At 41.3% G+C, this 24,906-nt stretch overlaps 2 protein-coding genes across 13 annotated transcripts in view; one reads left to right on the plus strand and one right to left on the minus strand.

Moving 5' to 3' along the window:
- The window catches only part of LOC130539250 (microtubule-associated protein 4-like), a 52,815-nt gene extending 44,681 nt beyond the window's left edge, over positions 1 to 8,134 (plus strand). For all 11 annotated transcript variants that reach the window (XM_057057459.1, XM_057057462.1, XM_057057460.1 and 8 more), the window contains one exon: positions 2,578 to 8,134. In XM_057057459.1, coding sequence (XP_056913439.1) covers positions 2,578 to 2,582 — 5 coding nt within the window. In that variant the 3' untranslated portion in view covers positions 2,583 to 8,134. The remainder of the gene's footprint in view (positions 1 to 2,577) is intronic.
- Positions 8,135 to 12,075: 3,941 nt separating this feature from the next.
- On the minus strand, positions 12,076 to 24,030 carry LOC130539249 (myosin-7-like). Of its 2 annotated transcripts, none has more exons than XM_057057458.1 (39): positions 23,920 to 24,030; positions 23,737 to 23,773; positions 22,964 to 23,172; positions 22,735 to 22,878; positions 22,503 to 22,659; positions 22,397 to 22,424; positions 22,203 to 22,311; positions 21,865 to 21,957; positions 21,717 to 21,780; positions 21,431 to 21,529; positions 21,235 to 21,338; positions 21,020 to 21,158; positions 20,819 to 20,937; positions 20,583 to 20,732; positions 20,288 to 20,458; positions 19,901 to 20,210; positions 19,678 to 19,748; positions 19,307 to 19,512; positions 19,067 to 19,190; positions 18,849 to 18,985; positions 18,397 to 18,652; positions 18,080 to 18,322; positions 17,828 to 18,004; positions 17,503 to 17,648; positions 17,333 to 17,423; positions 16,871 to 17,260; positions 16,219 to 16,345; positions 15,995 to 16,113; positions 15,709 to 15,905; positions 15,200 to 15,383; positions 14,934 to 15,099; positions 14,737 to 14,861; positions 14,316 to 14,624; positions 14,042 to 14,245; positions 13,658 to 13,954; positions 13,446 to 13,554; positions 13,271 to 13,362; positions 12,399 to 12,533; positions 12,076 to 12,192 (listed from the first exon to the last, which is right to left on the minus strand). In XM_057057458.1, exons 3-39 carry the CDS (start codon positions 23,162 to 23,164, stop codon positions 12,172 to 12,174), a joined length of 5,814 nt encoding a protein of 1,937 aa, XP_056913438.1. In that variant the 5' UTR covers positions 23,165 to 23,172; positions 23,737 to 23,773; positions 23,920 to 24,030; the 3' UTR covers positions 12,076 to 12,171. The 2 variants fall into 2 exon arrangements, with proteins under 2 accessions (XP_056913438.1, XP_056913437.1); XM_057057457.1 differs by having other exon boundaries at positions 13,271 to 13,366; positions 13,450 to 13,554; positions 23,920 to 24,029.
- Positions 24,031 to 24,906: the final 876 nt, after the last annotated feature.

Here is a 24,906-nt window from a genome sequence, read left to right on the forward strand (position 1 = left end):
AACCACTACAGCTGACAGGAACACTGTTAGTTACTGTTGTTATAGCTGTTGGTGTGACCTGTGTAATAAAGGCTCCCAATTTAAAAATAGCAAAAACAGACACACCCATGATGCCATGTTGACACTCATCGCAGCTTTAGCAGGTTCTTCTTTATGTCTTGGCTTCTTGCTGGGTGTATTTGCACTATAGTGTTGGACCCTTATTAACAGTTGGACAACCTCAACCAACAAAGCTGCAGAGGCTAACCATGTCTCCTGTGCTTGACCCCTCGGTGTTGGTTGTCTCCGATGTCTTTGACAGCTTTGAGCCTGTAACTTTGTCCACTGGACATGACTTTGTCATGCGCCTTGATTTTTAAGATTATTGCTACCATAGGCCCGTCTGTCACTGCAACAACTGATAGCAGCTTTCTTTCATGGATGGTGCAGCCATTTATAAAAATCCCTAGTCTGGATCTCACAGCCTCCTGGAGCCCTTTAATTTCCAAAATCCTTGAGAAGGTTGTCTACAGTCAATGAATCATTTTCTCCTGAAAGACATTTTTAAAGTATTCCAATCTCTTCTAAGAGTTTCAAATGATGTCCTGCTCTCCACTGACTCTGGAGACTTTGTGTTATTATTATCTTCACACTTAGCTGCAGTCTTTGATACAGTGGACCACAAAATAAATATTATTATTAATGCCTGCCATAGTGACCATGAGTCTTCCTCAACCAACTTGTGTGGAGTCCCACAGGCCTCAGTTTTAGGATCTCTTTAATTTGCTATGAATCTGCTTTCCCTGGGCTCCATACTTAGGAAGCAGGGTGTTGCCTTTCCCTGCTATGCAGATGACATGCTGATATATGCGCCTCTGAAAAGGAGACACACACCTCATGAAGCTGGTGCTGGAAGAATAAAGGACTGGATACCTGTTGCTTACTTAAAATTAATGAAAATAAGACGGATGATGATGCCGTTTGTTATCACCTGGCGGGACTACTGTAACTCTCGTTATGGGTGTTAATGAGTCACTTGCCTGGGTCCATATGGTCTAAAATGGAGCAATGAACTGGCAAACACAAGCAGGAACACGCTAGCTTCCCTTACTTGGCTACCCATACATTTTAAAAATCTTTTATGTACTTTTCATGGCCTTGCCCCTGATACCTCTCTGGCCTTCTTCAGCCTATAATTCTTCCTGTGCTCTATGTCAACTGACAAACTGCTCCTCATTAAACCCAAGCACAAGCTTAAAGGTGCAGTATGCGCTCTAGCATGGTTTTGTGCTATTTCATTTTGGTCTCCAATCGTTGGCGTTTTCCCTTGAACCGCTAGCTGCCTGCCGCTTAACACACTGTGACAAAGCCCAGTCTCTAGGGACAACATGGGGGTCATAAATGTAACAAACATCCTCTAGACTAGAGGGACAGGCGGTGCACCAAAACATAACAAACCATGTTCCAGCCAATAACCAAGATGGAGTTGGGAGAGGGACGTGGGCGAGTACGTGAGCAGATATTAATATAAAGTTACTCACTGAGCAGTTGGAGTTAGCTCAGCCATCTTAGCAACGTTAGCATAGCACAGATCCGCTTTTGATGGGATGGGTATCCATGACAGGGCTAGGTTGCTCTGTTTTGTTTTGCATTTGCTTCAAACGTCAACGGAAGTGAGGACGTGCAAATTCACATAATCTCAGAGGGGCTGGGTTTTCTCGAGGAGGAAACGTGAAACTTTTACATAATGTAATTTGCACCTTCACCTCGAATATGTCGGCCGTGACTTTCGCAAAAACTAGATTCTTTGCGGGGAGGTCCAAATGAAGATGATGCATCCCTGCAGCTTTTAACAGGCCACTGCTGCGCCAAACAGCATCCGTCCAAGTGATGGATGAGTTTCCTGCTTGTGGAGGTAGAATCAGAGCTGTTTTATAATTCATAGCACATAGATTAGACAAATGTAAAATATGCATATTTATCATGTTTAAGGCCTCATTAAAACTGAGTTTGTTTCCTGATGTTATTTTATTATAAACCTTGAAATTGTTAGCATAATCATTGTAAATAACTAAGTTTAACTACATGCTGTCATGTAGGAGTTCAATAACAATTTTCCTGAAGGACTGTTCATCTAAAACTTTCCTAGGACCTCATTATTGTATTTATTCCAAATACTAACAGACAGGATAATGGCTCTAATGAGGATATTACTCAGAAACAGTTCATTATCATGAAAACATGCAAATCTGTTGTAACATTTGCTAACATTAGCCATTGCTCACTGACGGCCTTGTCCTAAGGGTCCCTCTGTGGTCCTCTTGTCTTCCTTTCATGGATTCCATTATGTATTTGTCTTGGTAGTTTTCACGATTCTATTATTAGTTAATGGTAGTTGGTTAAGGCCACAGAACCACCAGTGCCTCTCTGTCTGCACACTCCTCATTCTCCTTGAGATTGTTTTTATCTTTTAAGGTAGTGCAGTTTCCATTCTCTGCCCAATATCATGTACATGTGAGGGACTGGTCTGGAGGGTGTGTTTGTGGGGCTGAATCTCTTTAGCTTTGGCCTGAATTGTCCCTGCTTTTCTCTTCACAGATTGAGTCCCAATGATGTGTCGATTTTGGTGGGATGCACTCGGCACTCATCAACCTGCAAACCAACCAACTGACCCACCCCGGCGCAGTCACTCTCTTCTCGGCCCCATCCTCCATCTCGCCCACTGCAGCACAGAACTGACCGTTAGCCTCAGTGTTCCTCCTTCATCTGTGGTCTCTCTGCCAGCTTTCTGCCACCAACCCTGACTGTTGACCTGATCGTGCTACTGGGTCGGTGTTTGGCCACTCCTACCACAGAAAAAGAGCACTTGCTGTGTGAGCTTCCACCAGCTTTCAAGCTAAACATATCCCCTTTTTCATTCCTGATTTAGAGGGTTTCACTGGCAAATGAAACAACCTCAATGCAATAAATCAGTAGTCAGAGCTGTCTAGATGTACACTAGGTACTGGCAATTCCTCCACTATTTTAACATGTTCCCACAGCTCAAAGAACCAGCCTCTTTAGCTAAGTGGTGTATCCCATGCTCTTATCTCATCTCTGCCTGTGTAATTCCCATCCCAGACTGTGTCCAGGTTAATGACATGACTAGCTAAACAACACATTACATCCCCTATACCAAACAGCAATTGTTTCACTGCATCTTATGTCATCCTAGGCGGTCTTCGCATCACTCTGCCCCATCATTATTTACAGTTTGTACAGTTGCTGTGAGTCTCTATCGTACTATTGTTGCAGAGCAAGACAAGCAGAAGACAGATAGAGCACGTCGAGAATGAAAACGGGACTAAACTAGATTATTCTTGTGTGTTATTCTTACAAGAGAATCTGAGCCGTTAGCTGCTGCACCTTAGCTTCCATGTCACCACTAAATAGTTTGTAGTTCTTGGTTTTGATGTAGCTGATGTGAGTGGAAGTACCACTGCTGAAGGCAGACTTCACTTTAAAATTGCGTTTGACATGAAGGGAAACTACGATCACGCTGAAGTTGGCAAGTTTTGATGCTAATTATTGGTGTTGAGTTAACTTTGTTGTTCTATATGATCCAGTGTGGCCAGTTAGCTCTGTCCAACCTTGCTTGACCCAACTGTCTACAGCAGTTTGAAAGATTTGCTCGTGAATTATCTGTGTATCCTAATGTAGCAAAATAACTTATTTCACTAGTTAGCCGCCATGTTCAAAGGCCTGCCAGCTGCACCTGCAATGGTTGATGGCTGATTCAGTCGGTTGGCGTGAGATAGTCGTTTGTCTCACGAACTCATGGTTTCAGAGCTGGTTGTGTAAATACTCTTTCTGCCAAAAGAGGGACACAGACGTCCAGCAGAGGACTACAAACCCACGAGGCTGAGTTGGTGCAGCGGTCAGCATTATGTGGACCCTGTGTTTGTGCAACAGTGCCACCTGGAGGAAGGTACATTTTAGGACACTTTTGAAAAGGTGACGTCCGTTCAAATGCGTATGCGATTATTTACGGCGACAACGTGAAGTTTTAATCCAACCAAATTTGAATGAACTTTAGCTCATGATTCAACTCTGTTATCTCTTGTGCAGTTGTTAAATCTTTACCACAGAAGCATGACAAGTCTGAGAGTATATAAGAAATACTTATGTATGAGGTCTATTTTTGATAGTATATGTTTTATCGGCCCTGTAACAGACTCTGTCTATGGCTCTAATTAGGACTAAGTGGCAACACATATCTTTAACAAGGCAGCAGTGCAGTTTCAGGCCATGACAAGTCCTCAACATTGAAATCCTGTCTGTAGGTGAAGAGCACTCCTGGCTCATACAGCAGTGTTGAGGTGACCAAGCCTCAAACCCTTCTGTTTGTCACATAGGAGCTTTTTGCAGAACCATAAATGACAGAAGGATTTTCAGAAGTGCTGCTTCTTCATTTAGGCAACTACCACGAGTAGCCTGACAGATTTCAAAGACCGGCGGACGGCGTCCACACTCACACATAAGCACAGGTTTGCAGATGAAAGCACATCCACCTGGAGAACTTAGCACAGATAAGAGAGCAAAATCAACACAACATAATAACTGCAATCAAACAGATTTTTTTATTGTTTGACAATAGACAATGATAACAACTAACCCATTAAGCCCAGCCTGCAACCTTCTTGTCCATTCTCCATCTTTAACACACCAAACGGTTAGCCGGGAATGCTAGCTGTTAGCTGCACACGCGCTGCTGATTGAGCAGAGCCATACTTCGTCACTGAACTCTTCTCACTTTTAAGCTCTTTGCAACCGAAGAACGAAAATGATTGTTTAAGTTGTTCTGTAGACTTTTCTGAATGATTTCAGGGCAACATTGTAGCATTCAACCACATTTACACATTCCATCCTCATTCCCAAGTTCATTTTCACTGTAGAAGCATCAGCAGAGATGTTCACTGAAACATTGACTGAGTTCTGGAGGAACATTTCTGGATGACTTTGGCTGTGAAGGCGGAACCTTAATTAGCACCTTTATTGTTTTATGTAATGTAATGATAAATTTAAAAAAGTTGGTTGTGTCAAAGGTAACTTTTTTTTTCTTTATCAGAGTCAGACAACGGAAGGGTACAATAGCATTATTGAGGAAAATCACTTTCTATGGAAAGAACACTGTGATGGACCTTGACAGATTTGATTTAGACTTTATTGTGAGTAAAATGAGCCGTGGTAATAAAGTCATCCCATCATTACTCAGTATTTCTATGCATTGTGCATATAAGGCTGGTGGGTCTATAATAAACTCATAACAGGTTCATGTGGTACTGCTGTATTTGTCAGATGTGTGAAGTGTTACTACTGCATCCATCCTGTAGAGCGCACTGCTTTGCGTCCTGAACACTGATAGTCTGGCTCTGAGTCTTAACAAAATAGCTTGAGCACCCCCGCCCCCTGCTTTGGTAAATTGATATATTGTTCTTGTGAACAGCAGCTTTAATGGGTGAACGATAGTAGGAGTCAGGAATACTGTCACTTATTGTAATTGTACAGAACCCCTCAAATTCACATGTCCTGTGCACTTTAAATACAGTAGGATTCCTGTATTGATGCACTGAGGTGATATAACAGTTGCTATTCTGTATCTTGCTAACACATTATCAACTGTGTACTGTGTGTGTGTGTGTGTGTGTGTGTGCATTTGGAAACAAAACAGTGTTACTGTTTATGTAGTGGCGAGTCTGAAAGAGGTGATCAAACGGTCGACAATAAAGAATATCGATGTCCTGTATAAGCCTGTTTAGTTTTGCACTGGAAATCGTTCCCATGAGTTGCCTAAAATGAAATCCTGATAATAGACGTGTATGTAGATCATATATGAACAGGCGTCCTTGTTTCTAGAATGGAAGGACAAAGACGTGAAAGCACCTTTACTGCTGGTCTATTTTGGACATAAAATGGAAAAAAAGGGTCTAAATGTGCATTCCGAGCTCAGTGGAAGACAATGTTCTGATGGATGGTGTGATGTTTGTTGGATGATGCACTATTGCCATTTTGTCTCGAGTATTTTAGTGGATATTGTCGTCATCCTGCAGGCTGTGACAGTTTCATATTTACCTCTCCAGTCTGACCTCATGTTCCTGTCGACATTCAGTGGTTATTGACATCTGACTGAACTTTCTGCTTAAAGCAAATTACTATATTTAAATTTTAGGAGAATTATTTGGCATTGCATCATTATTTCATCTCTTTAGCATAATTTCTCTAAATCTAGCCAAATATTCCACAAGGACTTTTCAGAGACATTTATTTGAACAGCATCAAACTGCTAAAATCACCTTCACAACAGATGTTTGGTACCATATTCAAAACCTCACATATGGACCTGTTATTGGCAGTAAATAAACCTGTTTACTGCAGTTGAGAAGGTGATCATATTTGTCTTTAATTAAACACTCATCCGGCATTTATAAATAATCTTTACGTCCGTATTAGTCATCCTACAACCTGTTTGCTAAAGAAGGACCATATAAAACTAGACAAGGGAAAAAAGCTGACCCGTCACCATTTATGGATGCTTCTGATATGATGTTCTAGGATTGTAGTTTTAGCCGATGATGATAACCAGATTCACTCTGATGTCTTTTCACTGCTGTTGTAGCTGCCACCTCAGTACCATTATCCTCCTTGTATCTGACACTGCCCGTGTATATAGTAGTATATTTGGCACCATGTTTTTATCACTCCAGAAGTATGTTAAATAACTAAAAATCACACAAAAAAAGCGATGTTAACAGGGTGTTGAGGGTGGACATTCCCATTCATAAACCTATGTGTGTGAAGGTTTACTGGTATTACAACAAGACTGGAAAAGGCAGGAGAAGGTGACTCTTTCCTGATTCAGCGTTTGCCTTTTTTCCTCTAGAAAAGGGCTGCTGAAGATTCAAGAATGTCCAACATGTTTTTAAAATGCAAGATTATGAATCCGTGTGTGGTTTGTCTCTGTTCTGTGTTGGAAGATGATATATGGAATCTTTACTGGACTCAGTCTGACAGGGCAGGAAAGCGAGGCCGTGTGTGTCCGCTCCACAGGAGTGCTGCAGGAAGTCAACGTGGACTCATGGGAAAAGATCCGACCATGGAAATAAGATCAATCTTGGATGCTTAAGGTTTAATAAAGCTGACACACACTGCTTAGCTCTCCTGTCTGTGGACACATGCTAAAGTGATGTTCTGTACTTGTGTGTGGAACCTTTATGTGTGAACACCGGGCTGATGGCTTAAGTCTCGCAGTGTCTGAGTGTTTGACAGGAATGGAAACACAGCAGCCAGTGGTCCTATCGGACACATCTACCCATGAATGTTGAACCCGCTGTCATTCTGAAGACAGCTGATGGCCTGGAATAGAATCAAGGGGAGGGCCCCCCTCCCACAGAGGCTCGTCAGTATCACAGCACTGAAAAGTAGCTTTACCACGTCGCACAACCAAAACTAAAATTTAGGGGGGGGACTTTAATACTAATCAAATTATCGCTGCTCTTCATATGAAATGTGTGTTGTCGTATTTATAAGGTCCCATTTCCAAAACCCAGCGCCTGCACACTGTTGTTCTGCTTTAAAACAGCCATTTTCCCACTGTAGAGCGTACTTCTGTTTTTTGCGTATTTACCATTAAATTATTGCGTAATGCTCAAATCTTTGGAGCACCCCGGCCAGCATTAGAGTAGGTCCAACATTTACCCGGTATAATAAAACAAAAAGGGTGAGAAGATCAGTGGTGAAATGAAGAGGTACAATGGGAAAGGTACGATGCAGGTGGGAAAAGGGCAGAACACCTTTTCTAGCAGAACTACATCGGTAATGTTGGATGTACCAGACGCTTTATTCAACGGCAACTATTGACGCCCAATGTTGCGTTAAAGGGAATTAGGAGGGAGAACGACAGAAGAAACTACTTTTCAGCTCTGTGCGGTTTTCTTTAGGACACAACCTAGCGAGTGCATGAAGACAACCAACAGGCTGCTGCTTCTTAGAGGCATCTGTCCAGGTAGATAGAGATCCCCCCAATTCTCAGTATTTGGTATGAAAGAGATGTTCATTGTGATTAATTGTTAACCAGTGACGTGAATATTAATCATGTAATAAAATGAAGAGAAATGTGTCCCATCTGTTTCCTTTATTCATAATTCCATACATGTCGGGGTGCCAATGAGGCACAGCTGATCCTGTATCTGGAAGATTTGGGTGCAGCATTTTTGCAGTCGTTTATGAATTTTGGGGTGGGGGCTGCAGTGGTGAATATTTGATAGAATAAAAGCATATTTATGTAGCCACCATGTTCAGATATGCAGCCCTGGGCTTTCCAATTCCTCTTCAACCTTTATATTATCTGATAAATGTTCTGGTTACTTCTCAGACTGCACTCACTAACCAGGCCACTACATTAGCCTTCCTCCTTTTCTTCTTTCTGCAAGGTGGTGAGTCTATGAGAGATGCCAGAAGGAAGTTACAATTCAGGAAGCATGTTTGGAGGAGTGGAAGAAGGTAGAAGGAGCGAGAAGACTGGAATAGCTTTCAGAAAAATAAATGCAAAAAGAGGCAATAATTCTTCAGAAGGGAGCAGGAGAGAGGCTAGGACTTAGGAAGGAGGATCATTAGTGATTAAATGTAAGGATGGAGGGAAACACAGAAGAGCAATAAGAATGAAGGAAAGCTGGTAAAAAGCTGCAGTGCTCAACCGTTAATGACAGGAAAGGGATCAGGGACATAATCCCAGGAATCCCAGTCAACACATCACACGAACAAATGCAAGAGCGAGTCATTTTAAACACCTGAAAATGAATCAAAATGGATTTTCATCTGCCAGTCTGTCAGTTCTTTGATGAGAAAAGACTCCCACCAAGGTTTTCCTTGGATACATATGCAATATGGATTATATCCCAGGCCAATTAGATGGAATAACTGTCAGAGATTTGTGCATTTGGCAGCTGTTTGTTAGGAAGGCAAATGTGTGCAAGGTGTGTGGAAACCCATGAATATGGAAAAATGAGATGCTCTAATTGTGGAGGAGAGCGAAGTTTAGCCTAACAATGATGTGCGGCAAAACCATGAAAAACCAGCGTAGGTGCAGAAGGTCAAGACTAGCCAAGGATGAAGATACAACAAAGAAGGTGACACAAGACACATGAATAACAGAACAACTTGGCAAATAAAGAGGCATTAAATGCAAAGGATGTGAAAAGCTCAAGAAGAAAACAGATCAGAAACCAGCCGAACTTCTTATGCAAACATTTAAGACCAGTCACTGCTCAGACAATCTCACAGAGAGCAGCGCAGAGGAGGGTCTCTTAAAAAGTCTAAATTTCTTCGGCTAAAAGGGAAAGCACAAGTGACCTGCTGGACCTGAATTTTAGGTTGTTTAAGCTAAAGAAAGCAATTCTCCTGAGAGAGATGCTGCAGCACAGATGGCTGAGCCTGCTCTGGGCGTTGACTGAATTGGGACAGCCAGCACTATTCAACTGGATATTTCTATGCGCCCACTCTCCCCTTTTTTGAATGTGTAGTGTTCCCAAAATGGACATATGGACAACATCACATTACAGTTTTGATACATCAGTCATTCGCATCTTTTCCACATGAAAATGACATGATCAAGCCTGAGCTCCCATTACGTGGTCAGATTGGGAAAATGTTACTTTTGCATTTTCTTTCTCATTTCCCGAGGTCCCCAAATGCACCAAGGCGGCCCACTTTGAAGACCATAGCACAAACTTAATACCTTAATGCCTCCCTCGGCCTGGTGGGCCTCCAAAGGTGGCGTCTCCTTCGCCTCAGGTCTCGGTGCCCAGCCATGTCTCAGCTTGTCTAAGCTTGTTTGTGTGTGTGGGTGTGTGTGTAAGTGTGTTGTATGCATGTGTGTGTGTGTGTCCTTTTCTTGATTCTCTTGTTCTCTTTGCTGTTTTTATCCTTTGTGAGGCACTTTGTGCTACCTAGCGTATGAAAAGTGCCATATAAATAAAGATTGATATTGATATTGATATTGATACTGATGCTTTGTCTTCACTGTGTGTTTATAGCAATGCAGTCCGGTTGATCATGCGGTATTAATTGAGCATTGCAAAACAGCAATGTGAAAAGAGTAAAATAACATGAAAAAATAACTGTATTTATATTGAAAATGAGAACACCAGCAATAGATTAACATATTGTTGAGTCCAAATGAAAACTTTTTTGAAAGAATCACATTCTGAAAGTCACTCAGTCTTTCAGTTGGAGGCCTGTTGGCTGCCTCCTCTCGTGTGAGTCGTTGCTCTCATTCGTGGCTACTTTCCAACTTTGCACTGAGAACTATTACAATTAACCGATTCCTCTTTTTCTCTTTCAAAATGATAAATGTTAAATAACTAAATGGTGGAAATTGTGATAATCTTCTTTAGGGTTATTTACTTCTCATTTCCTCACCTAGCCTGTTTTACTCCATGGTCATTTTACTAGTCCAGGAGAGAGAAAATAATAGTTGCTGTTTTCCAAATCTTTAATTGTAATATTATAGATGAGCCAAATAGCCATGGTAAGAATGTTGATATTATATATTATATGACTGTAGAGGACCTTCTTTACTTTATACCCCATACAGTGTGTACTTTAAGGGACTAGTTTGTCTGAAATTCCTTTCCTGAGCTTTAAGCTTTAGCTTGGAAATCAGGTCTGTCAGAGGTCCTGTTCCCAGCTGTCCTTGAGTACGGACATCTATACACACACGTACATGCAAGGGATGTGTGTATGTGAGGCGCCTTGTCTCTCTTAAGTCTGACATTTGATCCAACTGTATGTTCAGATGAGGGTGCTATTGTTAGGCTCCTTGTTATTTACTGAAGGTCACTTGAGGAGGTGTTGAGCTTTGGTCTCAGTCTCCTCTGAAGCCAGTTGTCTTTGCTGCCAGAACCAGGAGACTCTTGGCTCAAGGCTCTTGCTGTTGACCAGGACCAAACTAAACAGGGCAAAAAGGTACGGACTGCATGATCTTGATTTGCTTCATATTGTTCATATAGTTCATATAGTTCTATGCCAGTACTGCGTAATAACAGCCATACAGTATTTACCGTGGAGAAGCTGATCGGTATCAAAAAATGTGGTCATTGCTTCAATAATGAGTATTACTAAGTGGTAGTCAAGAGTGATTGCATTTTATGTGTAAAGATTTCATCTTCATGAAGAGTTTCAAAGCTAGGATCCTGTAGAAGACACAAGGCCTTCCACCAAAAAAACTCATTTATAGGATCTGGTCTCAAGGGTCCGGCCTGTATTGTTCAGGGTATTGGTTTTTGGTCTATTTTTCACTCTGTAATGACATAAATATTGTTAAAGGACACTAATTTTATTAAGTAACTGAAGACTTGCCAAAAATGCATCTTTGTAGCAAACTATCCAAACCTTCTCTCACGTGCCACCTGTGATTTTTGTTAGATTGCATCTATAGCAGTCTTTCATGGCTATTTTTCCTCAAAATGCTTCTGTGAAAGAACCTGTTCAGCAAAAACAATTGCATGCTAATTTATTTGAGCTTCTATGTGGAAATAAATTGCCCTTTGCAGGTAATACAATATCCTGCACGTGTAGAACATTCCACAAGTGCACAGTTTTCAGGCAATGTCAAATAGAATTTCTTTTTGTCATACATACAGTTTTCATTGGGGAAAAAAATAGTACACCATATGAAAAGCCTGGGTTTATTTTTAACATTTGGAGATGTGGTTGTTTACCCATTTTACCAATACTGAGTAATATTACTAAACAAATGAGACAGGGGGAAAAAACTATTTAAAACACTGTTAATTTCTTTTTAAAATAAATCCTTGTGAGGAATAAGTGAGGACACCCTCTAATTCACTCAACTGACCATTAACTGCAACACTTAAATAACAAAGTTGTCTTTTCCAGATCCAGGTAAATGAATGATATAACTAATAGTACAAACGGTGCTGCTTTGTGGCTAGAAGATTAAGTGAAAGATATTCAATATCATTTATGTGTTCTTAGTTTCTGGAGAAGTTATTCACCTGTATTCTTGTGGTGCTGCGAGTGCAAAAACAGAGCCTGAGGTTTGATATGCAGATTCTTTTTATTCTACTGAACAACTGACATGCTTAGGGAGACACTTTCCAAATGCCTCAGAAACAGATTTTTCATCCTCGTGCTTCATTCGCCTTCAAATCCTTTCTGAAATAAACAAAAAAAAAGTACTGAGCATAATGGAATGTGTTTGTGTCAGCTGTAATCACTTATTTATCAGAGTTATCATTGATGGGCTAAGCTAACGTTAGAGGAGCAGACAGCCACACTCTGCAGCCTACTGGCTGCTGAAAATTTGCCCTGGTTTGAGCCATATTCATTGGTTGGTGATTCTAGTTTGTGCAGTGACTGACCTTTGACCCCACGTCGCGGCTCTTGGCACGAAGCTTGTTCACCTGAGACTCAGCAATGTCAGCTCTCTCCTCAGCCTCATCAAGCTCATGTTGAATCTTTCGGAACTTTGTGAGATTACTGTTGGCTTGTTCCTCCTGTAGAACAACATTAGTTATTTTTACTTACCGTATATATATTAGATTTGACTTTCAAATTTTTAAATTGTTTTACATTTTTAAATATATGGGTACATATATTTTTCTTTATATCATATTTGAAGTAGAGGGAAACAAGTTTGGGTGTAACACTTTCCTGGCTGGTCCTAGATTCAGCTGCAGAGCTTTTAATTGGTACCAGAAAACCAGCGCACAAAACTGTCACGTCATTGGCTTCCTCTTTGTTTTCAAATGTCTTCATGGTCTTGCCCCTTTCTAACTGTCTCACCTGCTCCATCTTTCCACTCGATCACTCAAGGCAGAACATCACTCATTGATGGAGGTCCCTAAATCTAAGAGGAAGATGAGACGGAACCATTCTTCCTCTTCACATCCTGCAGGCTGACTCACTTCCTGTTTTTAAAAGCCTCTCATTTCATTCTCTTTGGCTTTTTAACCGAGTTTAAGATGTTGCTTTTGATGATGCTTTTTATTGTCTGCTATTTGATTGATCATCCCAACTGACTGACTGACTGACTGACTGACTGACTGACTGACTGACTGACTGACTGACTGACTGACTGACTGACTTCTAAAAACTGAATGACATTGATGTTGGGACTGGAGCATCTGTCTCAACATTAATTGATTGAGATAATGTGACAATTGTAAAATATTACCCTGAATAAAAATGTAATATTTTAAAGTTCATTAAACTGGGACAATGTATTACTTACCGCCTCCTCAGTAGCTTTTTTGTAGGATTTGACCTTTAGCTGCAGCTTGTCAGCCAGATCTTGCAGACGTGAAAGATTTTTACGATCCTCCTCTGTCTGCAAAGAACAGTATTGTACATTTAAAACAGAAACATAGATTAAATAATCAGATTTAATGATCACAATGGAAAGAAACTTGCCTGGTAGGTCAACTCTTTGATTCTTCTCTCATACTTTCTAATTCCTTTCACAGATTCACTGGATCTCCTTTGTTCAGCCTCTAATTCGATTTCCAGTTCCCTGATCTTTTGAGGAGAATTATGAAAATTGCGATTTATAATGCATGTTTCATGATGGAGGACAGCAGTAAAATCTGATCCCTGATATATGTATTATCTTAGTTCTCACCCTGGCCTCCATCTTCTGAATCTGCTTCTTGCCTCCTTTCATGGCAATCTGCTCAGCTTCATCCAGACGGTGCTGCAGGTCTTTGATAGTTTGCTCCATGTTCTTCTTCATGCGTTCCAGGTGAGCGCTGGTGTCCTGCTCTTTCTTCAGTTCCTCTGCCATCATGGCCGCATCAGTAATGGCCTTCTTGGCCTTTTCCTCAGCATTTCTGCATTCCTGAACTGCTTCCTCCACTTCAGTCTGAAGCTGGGAAGTATCGACTTCCAGTTTCTTCTTGTGGTTCAGTAAACTAGTGTTCTGTCAAACACAAATTTGAATTATTCTATAATGTCAGAAGTGAAGTGAGAGAGAGAAAAGAGCCATTTGGTGGCTCCTCTCTGTTACCTGTGAGTGCAGCAGCTGCACCCTCTCACTGACATCCAGCAGCTCTTGCTCAGCAAGTTTACGACTCCTCTCCGTTTGCTCCAGAGAGGCCCTCAGTTCCTCCACTTCAGCCTGAAGCAGGTTGTTGCGTCTCTCTACAATAGCGATGTTCTCCTTTATCTCGTCATTTACTCTCAGAGACTCATCAAGCTGCAGCTGAGAATCCTGCAAAGTGCGATGTCATTTGTCCAGTCAGATTGTGAAGCAAATAGCAAAATCCCTGTAAAATGCAAACCTTCAGATGTGAATGGACAGATTTGAGCTGTTTCTGGGCCTCAGCTGCCTGCCTGTTGGCCTGGCTCAGCTGAATCTCCATCTCATTCAGATCTCCCTCCATCTTTTTCTTCAGACGGAGGGCCTCGTTCCTGCTGCGGGTCTCAGACTCGAGAGAGCTCTGAAGAGAATCTACAATTCGCTGTTGGTTTCTCTTTGCTTGTTCCATCTCCTCGTCTTTTTCAGCCAGCTTGCGTTCAATATCAGCTTTAATCTGGTTGAATTCCAGCTGGATTCTGAGAATTTTTCCTTCCTCATGCTCCAGTGAAGCCTTTTTATCAAGAAAATAAAGACAGTGGGAAGCACATATTTGATTAGATACAAACAAAAAAAACAACATTTAAACCAAAAACTTTTGCCCAGCATCAGACATTCCAGATTACCTCTGCTTCCTCTAGAGATGTCTGTAACTCTGACTTTTCCTGCTCCAGCTGTTTTCGGATCTTCTCCAGCTCGTGGATACTCTTTGCCCCCTCACCGATTTGCTCAGTGAGATCAGACAATTCCTCTGAGAAACAAAACGTAACTGTTATCACCACTTCAGGCAGTAAAGCTATATTTAAACTGGGAAAATCCTTACCCTGCAAATTTTTGTTCTCTCTCTTCATAGTCTCTAGATTTTCTAAAGATTCTTCATACGAGTTCTTTAGTTTAAAGAGCTCAGTGCTCAAAGACCTGGCTTCTTTCTGAGAGCTTTCAAGCTCACTCTGCGACTCTTCATACTTCTGTTTCCATTCTGCTAAAATCTGACATTTCATTTGTTAGCCACTTGACCAAGAGCAGAACATAGCATAAACACACCATTTATGTTCAGTCGCATGTTCACATGTGAATTTTAAATGTTACCTTGTCAAAATTCCTTTGCTTCTTGTCCAGAGCAGCAGCAGCAGCATTAGACCTCTCCACATCCACCATCAGATCTTCAATCTCGTTCTGCAGCCTGTGTTTGGTCTTCTCCAGAGAGGAACACTTAGCATTCACTGCTTCAACAGCCTCCTCAGCCTCCTGCAGACGCTGTGCCAGCTTCTTCCTGCATTATAGAGGTACTGATTATCCTGTTATGGGGATTCTGAGTTAATTACTAAAGGTCCTTGCAGCTACAAAATGATTATTTACATTGGAACCATTACAAAGCATATACGCAAATACATTAGTAACTCTTTATCATCCTGAGGATGTAGATTCTCCACAGCATGGGGGGGGGGGGGGGGGGGGGGGGGGGGGGGGGGGGAGAATTTGTATTTTTGGCTTTGTTTGATTTATTTTTATTTAATTGCCCTAATCCAATGTTGCAGGGTTTGACTTTAAATGACATGTTAGTAATTAATCGTGTCTTGAATAAGAGATGATCTTACTTTGCCTCCTCCAGTTCCTCGGTTCTCTGGATAGCATCAGTTTCATACTTGGTTCTCCACTGAGCCACCTCAGAGTTGGCCTTGGACATGCTCCGCTGCAGCTCAGCCTTGGCCTCCTGCTCCTCCTCGTACTGCTCCCTCAGCAGGTCGCAGTCATGGCGGGCAGACTGCACTGCATGGGCAAGAGCACTCTTGGCCTGAAATCAAATTATAACCACGGTAAATGCCTCTCAAGTACCAATACTTGATCCACATGAATGATCTTGTTCGTCTGCTTATTTGCTACCTTAATTTCCTCCTCCAGTTGTCTTTTGATATCTTCAATTTGTTGAGTGTAGGATTGTTTTCCTCTAGTCAGTTGAGACACAAGCGAATCTTTTTCCTCAAGTTGCCTGGAAAGTTCACCTAATGATCAAAATAAAGACAAATCATAAGGGAGTATTGTTACTGCGCCAGCATGTCCTGTAGTCATTGATGAACTTCAAATGCAGAAATGATGAAGACACCAACCATTCTCAGTTTGAAGCTTTGCTTTCTGAATGGTGACATCATTGATAGTACGTTGTCCTTCTTCTGACTTTACTTTATATTCCTGCATCTGGTCTTCAAGAGTTCTGCACATTTTTTCCAAATTATTCTGTAAAACAGAAGGAAGCATAAATATTTGAATCATCTGTGTAATTTTTGACACTTTGGCTGGCAAAACGCTCTGATCCTACTTTATAAAGTATGGAATCAGACTTTCACGTTCATTCTAATATATACCTTTGGTGTCACTGTCACAGTTGATGAAGAATCTCGGGATGAGCTTTGTCTCATTGCATACAGAGGCATCAATACTATCATTTAATTTTAGATTTTAGTATCTGTATGATTACTTCCCGGTCAGCTTGTCAGTGTTCTGTGTAAAATTCCTTCCATACTGCACAGCAATATTTTTTACAGAATCATTTTGAAAGTCACATCTTAATCACTGTGATATTTAAAATGCTGCTGTTTGATTGTGAACAGATCATATTCAGTGTTCTTATGGTGACACTGAGCCTGTGTTTTCCAAGGTATCTAATTATAATGTAGGTACAGATGTCTTACTTAATTCATAGAGTGCACAGCTTGGAACTTGTTTATGTAATAAATTTTACATTACTTGTATATATTATACCTTTGATTTGACAATATGTTCCATGTTGGAGACCACATCATCCAGTTCCAGTCTGAGCTCACTCTTCTCCTTCTCCAGTTTCTGCTTGACTCTCTGCAGGTTGTCGATCTGCTCTCCCAGGTCAGCAACACTGTCAGCTTGTTTCTTCCTGAGAGCGGCTGCTGTGGCTTCATGCTGCAGAGTTGCCTCTTCGAGGTCTCTGCGCAGCTTCAGGAACTCAGCCTCCCTCTTTTTGTTCATCTCAATCTGGGCAGTTGTTGCCCCACCAGCCTCCTCCAGCCTCTCGCTGATCTCCTCCAGCTCTCTGGCTAAGTCTGCTCTCTGCTTCTCCACCTTGGCTCGAGCAGCTCGCTCTGCTTCCAGTTCTTCCTCAAGCTCCTCAATGCGAGCCTACAGCAAAGGGTTTTCTGCATTACATGACTGTAAATTGTGAATATAGCAGATTGCATTCACAGATTATACCTGCAACTCCTTCAATTTTTTCTGGAGCTGAGCGCACATTGCCTGTTCATCTTCTATTTTACCATTGAGCTGGTTGATTTCAAAATCTTTCCTGTTACAAGTAAAGGTGTAGTTTGAAAAAGTGACCATGTTGGTTTTAAATCAACATCCACTGGTTTTGCTTGTATTACTTTTTTAGCTTCTCTTCCAGCTGCTGCTTGTCATTTTCCAGGTCCATGACACTTTCCTGAGTCAACTTTAGGTCTCCCTCAAGCTTGCGTTTTGCTCTCTCCAGATCCATTCGCACTTTCTTCTCTTGTTCAAGGGATCCCTCCAACTGTGGAACAAAGTAAAATATCCATTTGTTCATTTAATCTAAGGATGGGACAATTCTCATTGCTTAACTGACAGTTTGCTGTAAATAATCCACAATTAGCAGCAATTGCTAATATTCCATCTACAGTATATCATTAGAATACTCAATTATTTTTGCATTATTTAAAATTGATTGCCTACATCATCGACTTGTTGTTCCAGCTTAGTTTTGGCCTTGGTCAGAGTGTTGACTTTGTCTTCTTCACTCTGCAGATCATCCAGTGTTTGCTGATGAGCTTCCTGTAAAGCTTTTTTCTCCTTGGTTAACTTGGCGATGATTTCATCCAAAGCAGCCATCTCCTCGGTCAGGTTCTTCACCTGTGAACCACAAAAAGCTCAGTTACTGAGACCTCATTACATGAAGGAGCTGCTTTGAAGCAACTGTTGGCTCACCTTGTTCTCGGTGGCATGCTTCTCTTTCTCCACTTTAGCCAGAGTCAGCTCCAAGTCGTCGATGTCTTTCTTCAGCTCAGAGCATTCATCCTCTAATTTCCTCTTTTTGGCAGTAAGTTCAGAATTCATCTCCTCCTCATCCTCCAGCCGTTCTGTCACCTCTTTGATTTTTGCTTCCAGTTGGATCTTGCTCTTAATCAGCCCTTCGCATCTTTCTTCAGCATCGCAGAGATTATCCTGCTCCTAATGTTATTGATAAAGATGAAGAGTTACAGCATTGCAGATACAGGGATTTCCAATTGTAATACGTAACATACAGATTGAACTTGCAACTGCAGGTCATTTTTCTCTTGGAGAAGAGTGACCGTTTTTTCCTCCAGTTCTTTTCTACGAGCTTCAGATTTTGCAAAAGCCTCTTTCAACTTGAGGAATTCTTCCTTCATGTTGGCCATCTCTTTCTCTGCCTCAGCAGATCTCAGCAGAGGTTTGATCTTGAAGTACAGCTTCATCCAGGGCCAATTTTTGACCCCCATGAAGGCACGGATGTTCCACTGGATCACCAGCAATGCATCCCTGTCAAAAAACACGTTATCACTGTCTTTAGAGCCTCAATGAGAACCATGCCGACTTACATTTAGAGAATATTTCAGTTTTTCTATGTCCTACATATGGAAAAAGTCCAATACAGCAAGCGTATTGCTCGAGAATCTTAATTTCCTGAACGATATTGAATGATTTGATGGAAATGAACAGCAAAGTGATTCGTCACCTGCGTTCAACAATCTTCTGGAATTCAATTCTTGCCAGAAGTCCTCTTGAACGGGCTTGAATGCCCGTGATGATTAGTGCTAACCTGTCATCTCGCATCTCCTCTAGCAGACCCAGAAGTCCAGCTTTAAAGAAAACCTTTATTTAGGAAGAAAATTCATTAGTCAGTTTTAACATGTTAGATGTGAAATTCATTCGATTAATTCATGGAATAATGACCTTTGTGTGCCCCAGTTTATACTGGTTGTGGTCAATATCCAGAGACCCTAAGACCTTTTCTGCAGCCTTTTTGTTGTCAATGAACTGTCCTTCAGGAACGGCATTTGGGTTCAGGATACGATACCTTTTGGACATTCATGAAAATAAAAACGCTTTCCCTTGCTGGACACTTGTGAAATTATTTCAATAATTTTGACAGTGGCCATCATTGAGAATAATTCAATCTTAATGACATGATACCTCTGTTTGAAGTCTCCATAGAGGATCCTGTTGGGGAATCCTTTTCTGCAGATCCTGATGCCTTCCAGCACACCGTTACAGCGCAGCTGGTGCATGACCAGAGGATGCTCCATGGCCCCAGGAGTCTTGGTCTCATTGGGGATGATGCAGCGCACAAAATGAGGGTGAGTAGACCTCAGATTGGTCATCAGCTTGTTCAGGTTTTCCTGTATGTGCAAAGCAAAAAAAAGTGCTTCATGTTTCATCTTTGGGAAGAACACCATAAGGATAAACCAGTGACACCAAGCTTCAAAACATGTATCTGAATCAATAAGTTGATCCATTAGAATTAGTGATTGTAATCATAATAATCATCATCTTCATAATCTTACCCTGTGTAATGCTGAGACCGTTTGGAAAGATGAACCTTTCTTTTTGCTACCTTTGCCTTTTCCACCAGTTTCTTGAATTAAAATAAAACATGGATCATTGGTTTCACATCATTCCAACCATCGATGATGAAATGTAGAAAAGCACAATTCTTTTTTAGGTAAAGCCTCTTAATTCTGCAGTTGTGCAAAGGAAAAAGTCTTTGACTCTCTTCAAAAGACAAACCTGCGTCAGCTCCAGCATAATTAGCAAAGAGGATGGATAAGAGTTTGAGATTAGACTTCTGGTAGAGTCCAACCACCGTCTCATTCAGAGGGTCCTTGTTCTTCACCAGCCAGTTGTTGATGTTGTAATCAACAGTTCCAGCGTAGTGCATCAGGGCAAAATGGGCCTCTGGTCTCCCTTTGATAATCCTGGGCTTCTGGAAGTTGGAAGATTTACCCAGATGGTGGTCGTAGAGTTTAGCTTTAAAGGTGGCATCAGATGCTTTGGGAAACATGCACTCCTCTTCAAGGATGGACATGATACCCATGGGCTGTGAAAAGGAACAGCATTGGTATTTTACTTCTCTTCTCTTTTCCTTTCTTTGACTCAAATGTAAACACATCTCACCTTTTCAATCAGGTCAATACAGGCCTGCAGGTCCATACCAAAATCAATGAAAGTCCACTCAATCCCTTCCTTCTTGTACTCTTCCTGCTCCAGCACAAACATGTGGTGGTTGAAGAACTGCTGCAGCTTTTCATTGGTGAAGTTGATGCACATCTGTTCGAATGTGTTGAACTAAAAAAAGATCAAGAATTAGAGCAAAGCAATTTTGCCAAATTATAACTAAGAAATCATAATATCACATATTCATTAAAGAAATTATTTCAGAGTTTAGAGCATATATCTACAGAAAACTCACATCAAAGATTTCAAATCCAGCGATGTCCAGCACCCCAATGAAGTACTGGCGGGCCTGCTTGGTGTCCAGGGACTGGTTAATTCTCACCACCATCCACAAGAACATCTTCTCATACACTGACTTAGACAGTGCACCAATAGAGTAGTTCACCTTGGGATAAAAGAATTATAAAAACGTGTATTATCATCAAAGTATCTTCATGTAAACATTTTTATATTTCGGTTTTGAAGGCAGACCTGGGCAACATTTTGTCCCTTGGTGACCCACTCGTTTCCAACTTTGACCCTTGGGTGACAGAGGCCTTTGATGAGGTCTGCAGAGTTCAGGCCCATCAGATATGCTGATTTGTCAGCATCTGGAACAGGAAAGTGAATGTTGTGACTGTGTCGACTGAGGCCAGAACCTCACTCAAACCTGACCAACAGATCTTCTCTCACCTTCAGTTCCATCGGCCTCTGCCTGCTCCTCTCGCTGCTTCTGCTTGAACTTCATGTTGCCGTAGTGCATGATGGCACCAATCAACTTGTAAATACTGTTTTTTTCTTCTTGGGTAAAGCCCAGAACACCAAAAGCATCCTGGTGCGATACATTTTTTAAAAAGCTGTATGTTTTATTCATTTTTCAAATCTCTAAATCTGTTTACTGCACTTACATCCGTAGCCATCAGCTCTTCAGAATCATTGATGGAAGCTACTGTTGTCTCTCCTTGGGAGATGAAGGCATAGTCGTAGGGATTGTTGGTGATCAGCAACATTTCTGCAAGAGTAGATTAAATTGAAATGTATAATTTTTGACCAAATTGACAGCACTGCACAATAATCATTGTGGTCGAGATGTGATGAACATACCCAGAAGTTCTGGCTTTGCCTGAGACAAGATCTGGTAGAAAATGTGGTAGTCCCTCTCAGCTTTGAGCTGGAAGGTCACGCGAGACTTTTCCAGCAGGTCTGCCAAAGGAAAAGGTTTTTTAGGGAATAGTGCTGTGGTTCTGCACTGTGTCTACATGTCTCTTTCTGGCTGGATTGCTTGTTGTATCAACTCCAAAAACCTCACTCACTTACTCACTCCTTTGTCTGTCTTTACAAACATGTGTTTCAGTGTTTTCATCTGACACCGGTGATTTCTTTAACTTACAAGTCTCAATGTCTGCGGAGGCCAGTTTTCCTCTGTTGTCAAAATGAATTCGGATGAATTTACCCTAGAATGAAATGTTGTATATATTTGCATCACTAATGATTAATGTCTTATATCTGTAGCTTTCAGTGGTCATAAAGATGCTCACAAATCTGGAGGAGTTGTCATTCCTGATGGTTTTGGCGTTCCCAAAGGCCTCCAGAGCAGGATTGGCCTGGATGATTTGATCCTCCAGGGTACCCTAATAAAACATAAACAAGCAAGCAGCTTTTAAAATCCAGCTACTTCAGTTCTGCATTAAAAATGTCCTCTTGAGATTCCTCCAATAATCTTTTCATAGCCTGTTAATATATCCATAAATATTATCAAGCATTAATATCAGTTCCAGATCCATCTATGGCTGATACCTAAATGTCACAGAAACACACAAATGAAACCATAAAGCCATACATCCAGATTTGTTTAATGAATGTTTTCATTGCAAACCTTCTTCTCAGCGGATGCATCTTTCTTCCCACTCGGAACAGCAGCGATGCTGGCAAAGTACTGAATGACTCGCTTGGTGTTAACAGTCTTTCCAGCACCAGATTCTCCACTGATTGGAAGACACAGTAAAAGTCTTTGTATTCACCCAGACGCCCAACAACTCGGTCACAGACTGATTTGTTGATTTGACTTACGTGATGAGGATTGACTGGTTTTCTCTGTCTGTAGACAAAAGAGGGTTTTTTAAAACAATTGTATCCCAACTGGAAACAGCAACTAGATGAAGTTAAGGTCGCTGACCTGCCAGCATATACTGGTATGCGTTGTCAGAGATAGAGAAAATATGAGGAGGGGCTTCACTCCTCTTCTTTCCTCTGTAGGCCACAACAACTTCCTGGTTGTAGACTGGCAGCCCCTTGTAGGGGTTGACAGTCACACAGAACAGCCCAGAGTAGGTCTGCCATAGAGAAAGATGGGAAAGGTTCAAGTGCTGGTGCCTCATGAATATAAGACATTCAGACATCAGCCTTACGTAGATCATCCATGCTGCATAACGCTCTTTGAGGTTATACAGCACGGCGGGCTCGTGGAGGAAGGTGAACATGGCCATGTCTTCAATCTTATCGAACTTTGGTGGGTTCTGAGGGTGTACATCACACTCCTTCACCGTCACTGTCTGCAGAAATGTTAATATACCGTAGATTAAACCTGTGCAAGTGCACACAACAGTGTACTTTATAGATATGAGGTCATATTCACACCTTTCCAGCTGCAGTGTTGACAGTGACTTTGTCGCCCTCACGATTTGTGATGGATGCCTTGATGTACTCAATTTCTGGATCAGGGACAAAGCACTCTTTCTTCATGTCAAAAACACGTGTTTGGGCTTCCAGACGTTCCTTATCTGACTTTCTCAGGTATGGAGCTGCAGCTCCAAACTCTGACATGGCTGCATCACCCATGTTTTGGCCTACAAAAATAAAAATCTTGTTGACATATCACAGCAGCCACAGAAAATCCTCATGCTAGAAAAGGTATGTGAAGGGACTTAGAATTCATTAGATCTGCTTGTCCATAAACGCAAGGTTGAAATATTAAGCTAAACCTCAATCTTGATTATCTATGCAAACATTTCAGTGCTTTAATGATTTACGAGCCATGCAGGGTAACTTTAGTAAGAGAGCCTGACTTTTCGGCTCATGTTTCAGCACCACTTCTGCTTTTTATGTTCACTGTGTAAATATTGCACGTGGTAGAACTGGAACATTATCTTTCCTTGAGTTCCCCAGTATTTTTGCAAATCTAAAGGAAAAGTTATTGTCTAAAAGACAAGACCAAAAACTACTTTACTCTTCACGGCTCCATCTCAGAACCACCTCACCTGAGTTCAACCCATCACCGATTTGTGCTTTGACTAACTCCAACATGGATCAAAGGTTTCACTCTATACAGAAGCCAGATGCTTTAATATAAAACTGTAAATAAAACCATGTTATAGTCATTAAGCAGTCACCCAAACCAAACAGAATTTTACCTGAGGTGAGTCAACAAACAGGAAACTTGGATCTGTGCTGTTTACATTCAGGACAGGAGACAAAGTGTCACAAAACATGACGACTTCATAACTACTCAAGTAAAAGTTAGATTAAATCTGGGATATAAACATTAAACACAAATCTGTACCAGGGTTATTCAGCTGAGTGGATCCTTTTCTTACCTTTGACCGTCAACCTTTGTCAAGTGAAATAAATGAGCCCAGTGGCTGACACTAGGCGGTCTGTCCATTAATAAAGGTTGCATGTCAACCAAATATGGGAATGAATATCAGAGATGTGGCATTCAGGTTGCCTATTACAAAAAGCATTTTCCATTCGCTGCTATTTCTTGCCGTCCCCTTCGTACAACAGCCAGATGGGACATGACAAAGCAGGAGGGGGGTGCAGGAGCTGTGGGTGCAGGCACACAATTTCTTTATTAATGCTGTGATTTATTTGAACTGTGATTAACAAAAAAAAACAGAACAATCTCTGCAAAAAAAGACAGAAATGAATCATTGACTCAGCTTTATACATATTACACTCCTGAAGAGCCCAAACTAATCTAACGTGCAGCAATCCCTCAGTGACTGACACACTGGACACGGACTCGATCGAAACCAACCTCTGTGAATCCTGTTAATATGTGAAATAAGTTAAACCAACAAAGGTTATGGGACATCAAATCTCCTCTGATGTTCAGCAGCAGCCCATTAAGTGACAGGGTGTGAAATACATGTCAAGAGGGAGAATAAAGAAGAGCAGCTGTCTACTGAGAAACAAGACAAGGCCAAGGTCACAGCTGTGACATAGCTCTATTATCACTCACCATACACATGTATGGCCTTTGTCCACCCCGGGATAATTGGCATTGGTGCTCTTCTTTTCTAACAATAGAAATGCCAAAGGAATTATTATTAACGTTATATCACCTTTACATGAGCTTCCCTTTTAGATGCTTTTTATTCATCTAATTTTCCTGCATCATATCGGCTACTATAACAACAGGAGTAGTACTAATACTAGGACAACTACTAATGCTAATATTGCTGCTCATAGGTTAGAATTATGGAGATACCCAAGAATTTCAGTATTTATCAGTGATCTGGTTTTGCAGAAGTGGGTAATAATTGTTTTAACTGATTGGAATATGTGAGAAATGTGTATCT

Source organism: Takifugu flavidus, chromosome 15, assembly GCF_003711565.1.
Source record: "Takifugu flavidus isolate HTHZ2018 chromosome 15, ASM371156v2, whole genome shotgun sequence".
NCBI lineage: Eukaryota > Metazoa > Chordata > Actinopteri > Tetraodontiformes > Tetraodontidae > Takifugu > Takifugu flavidus.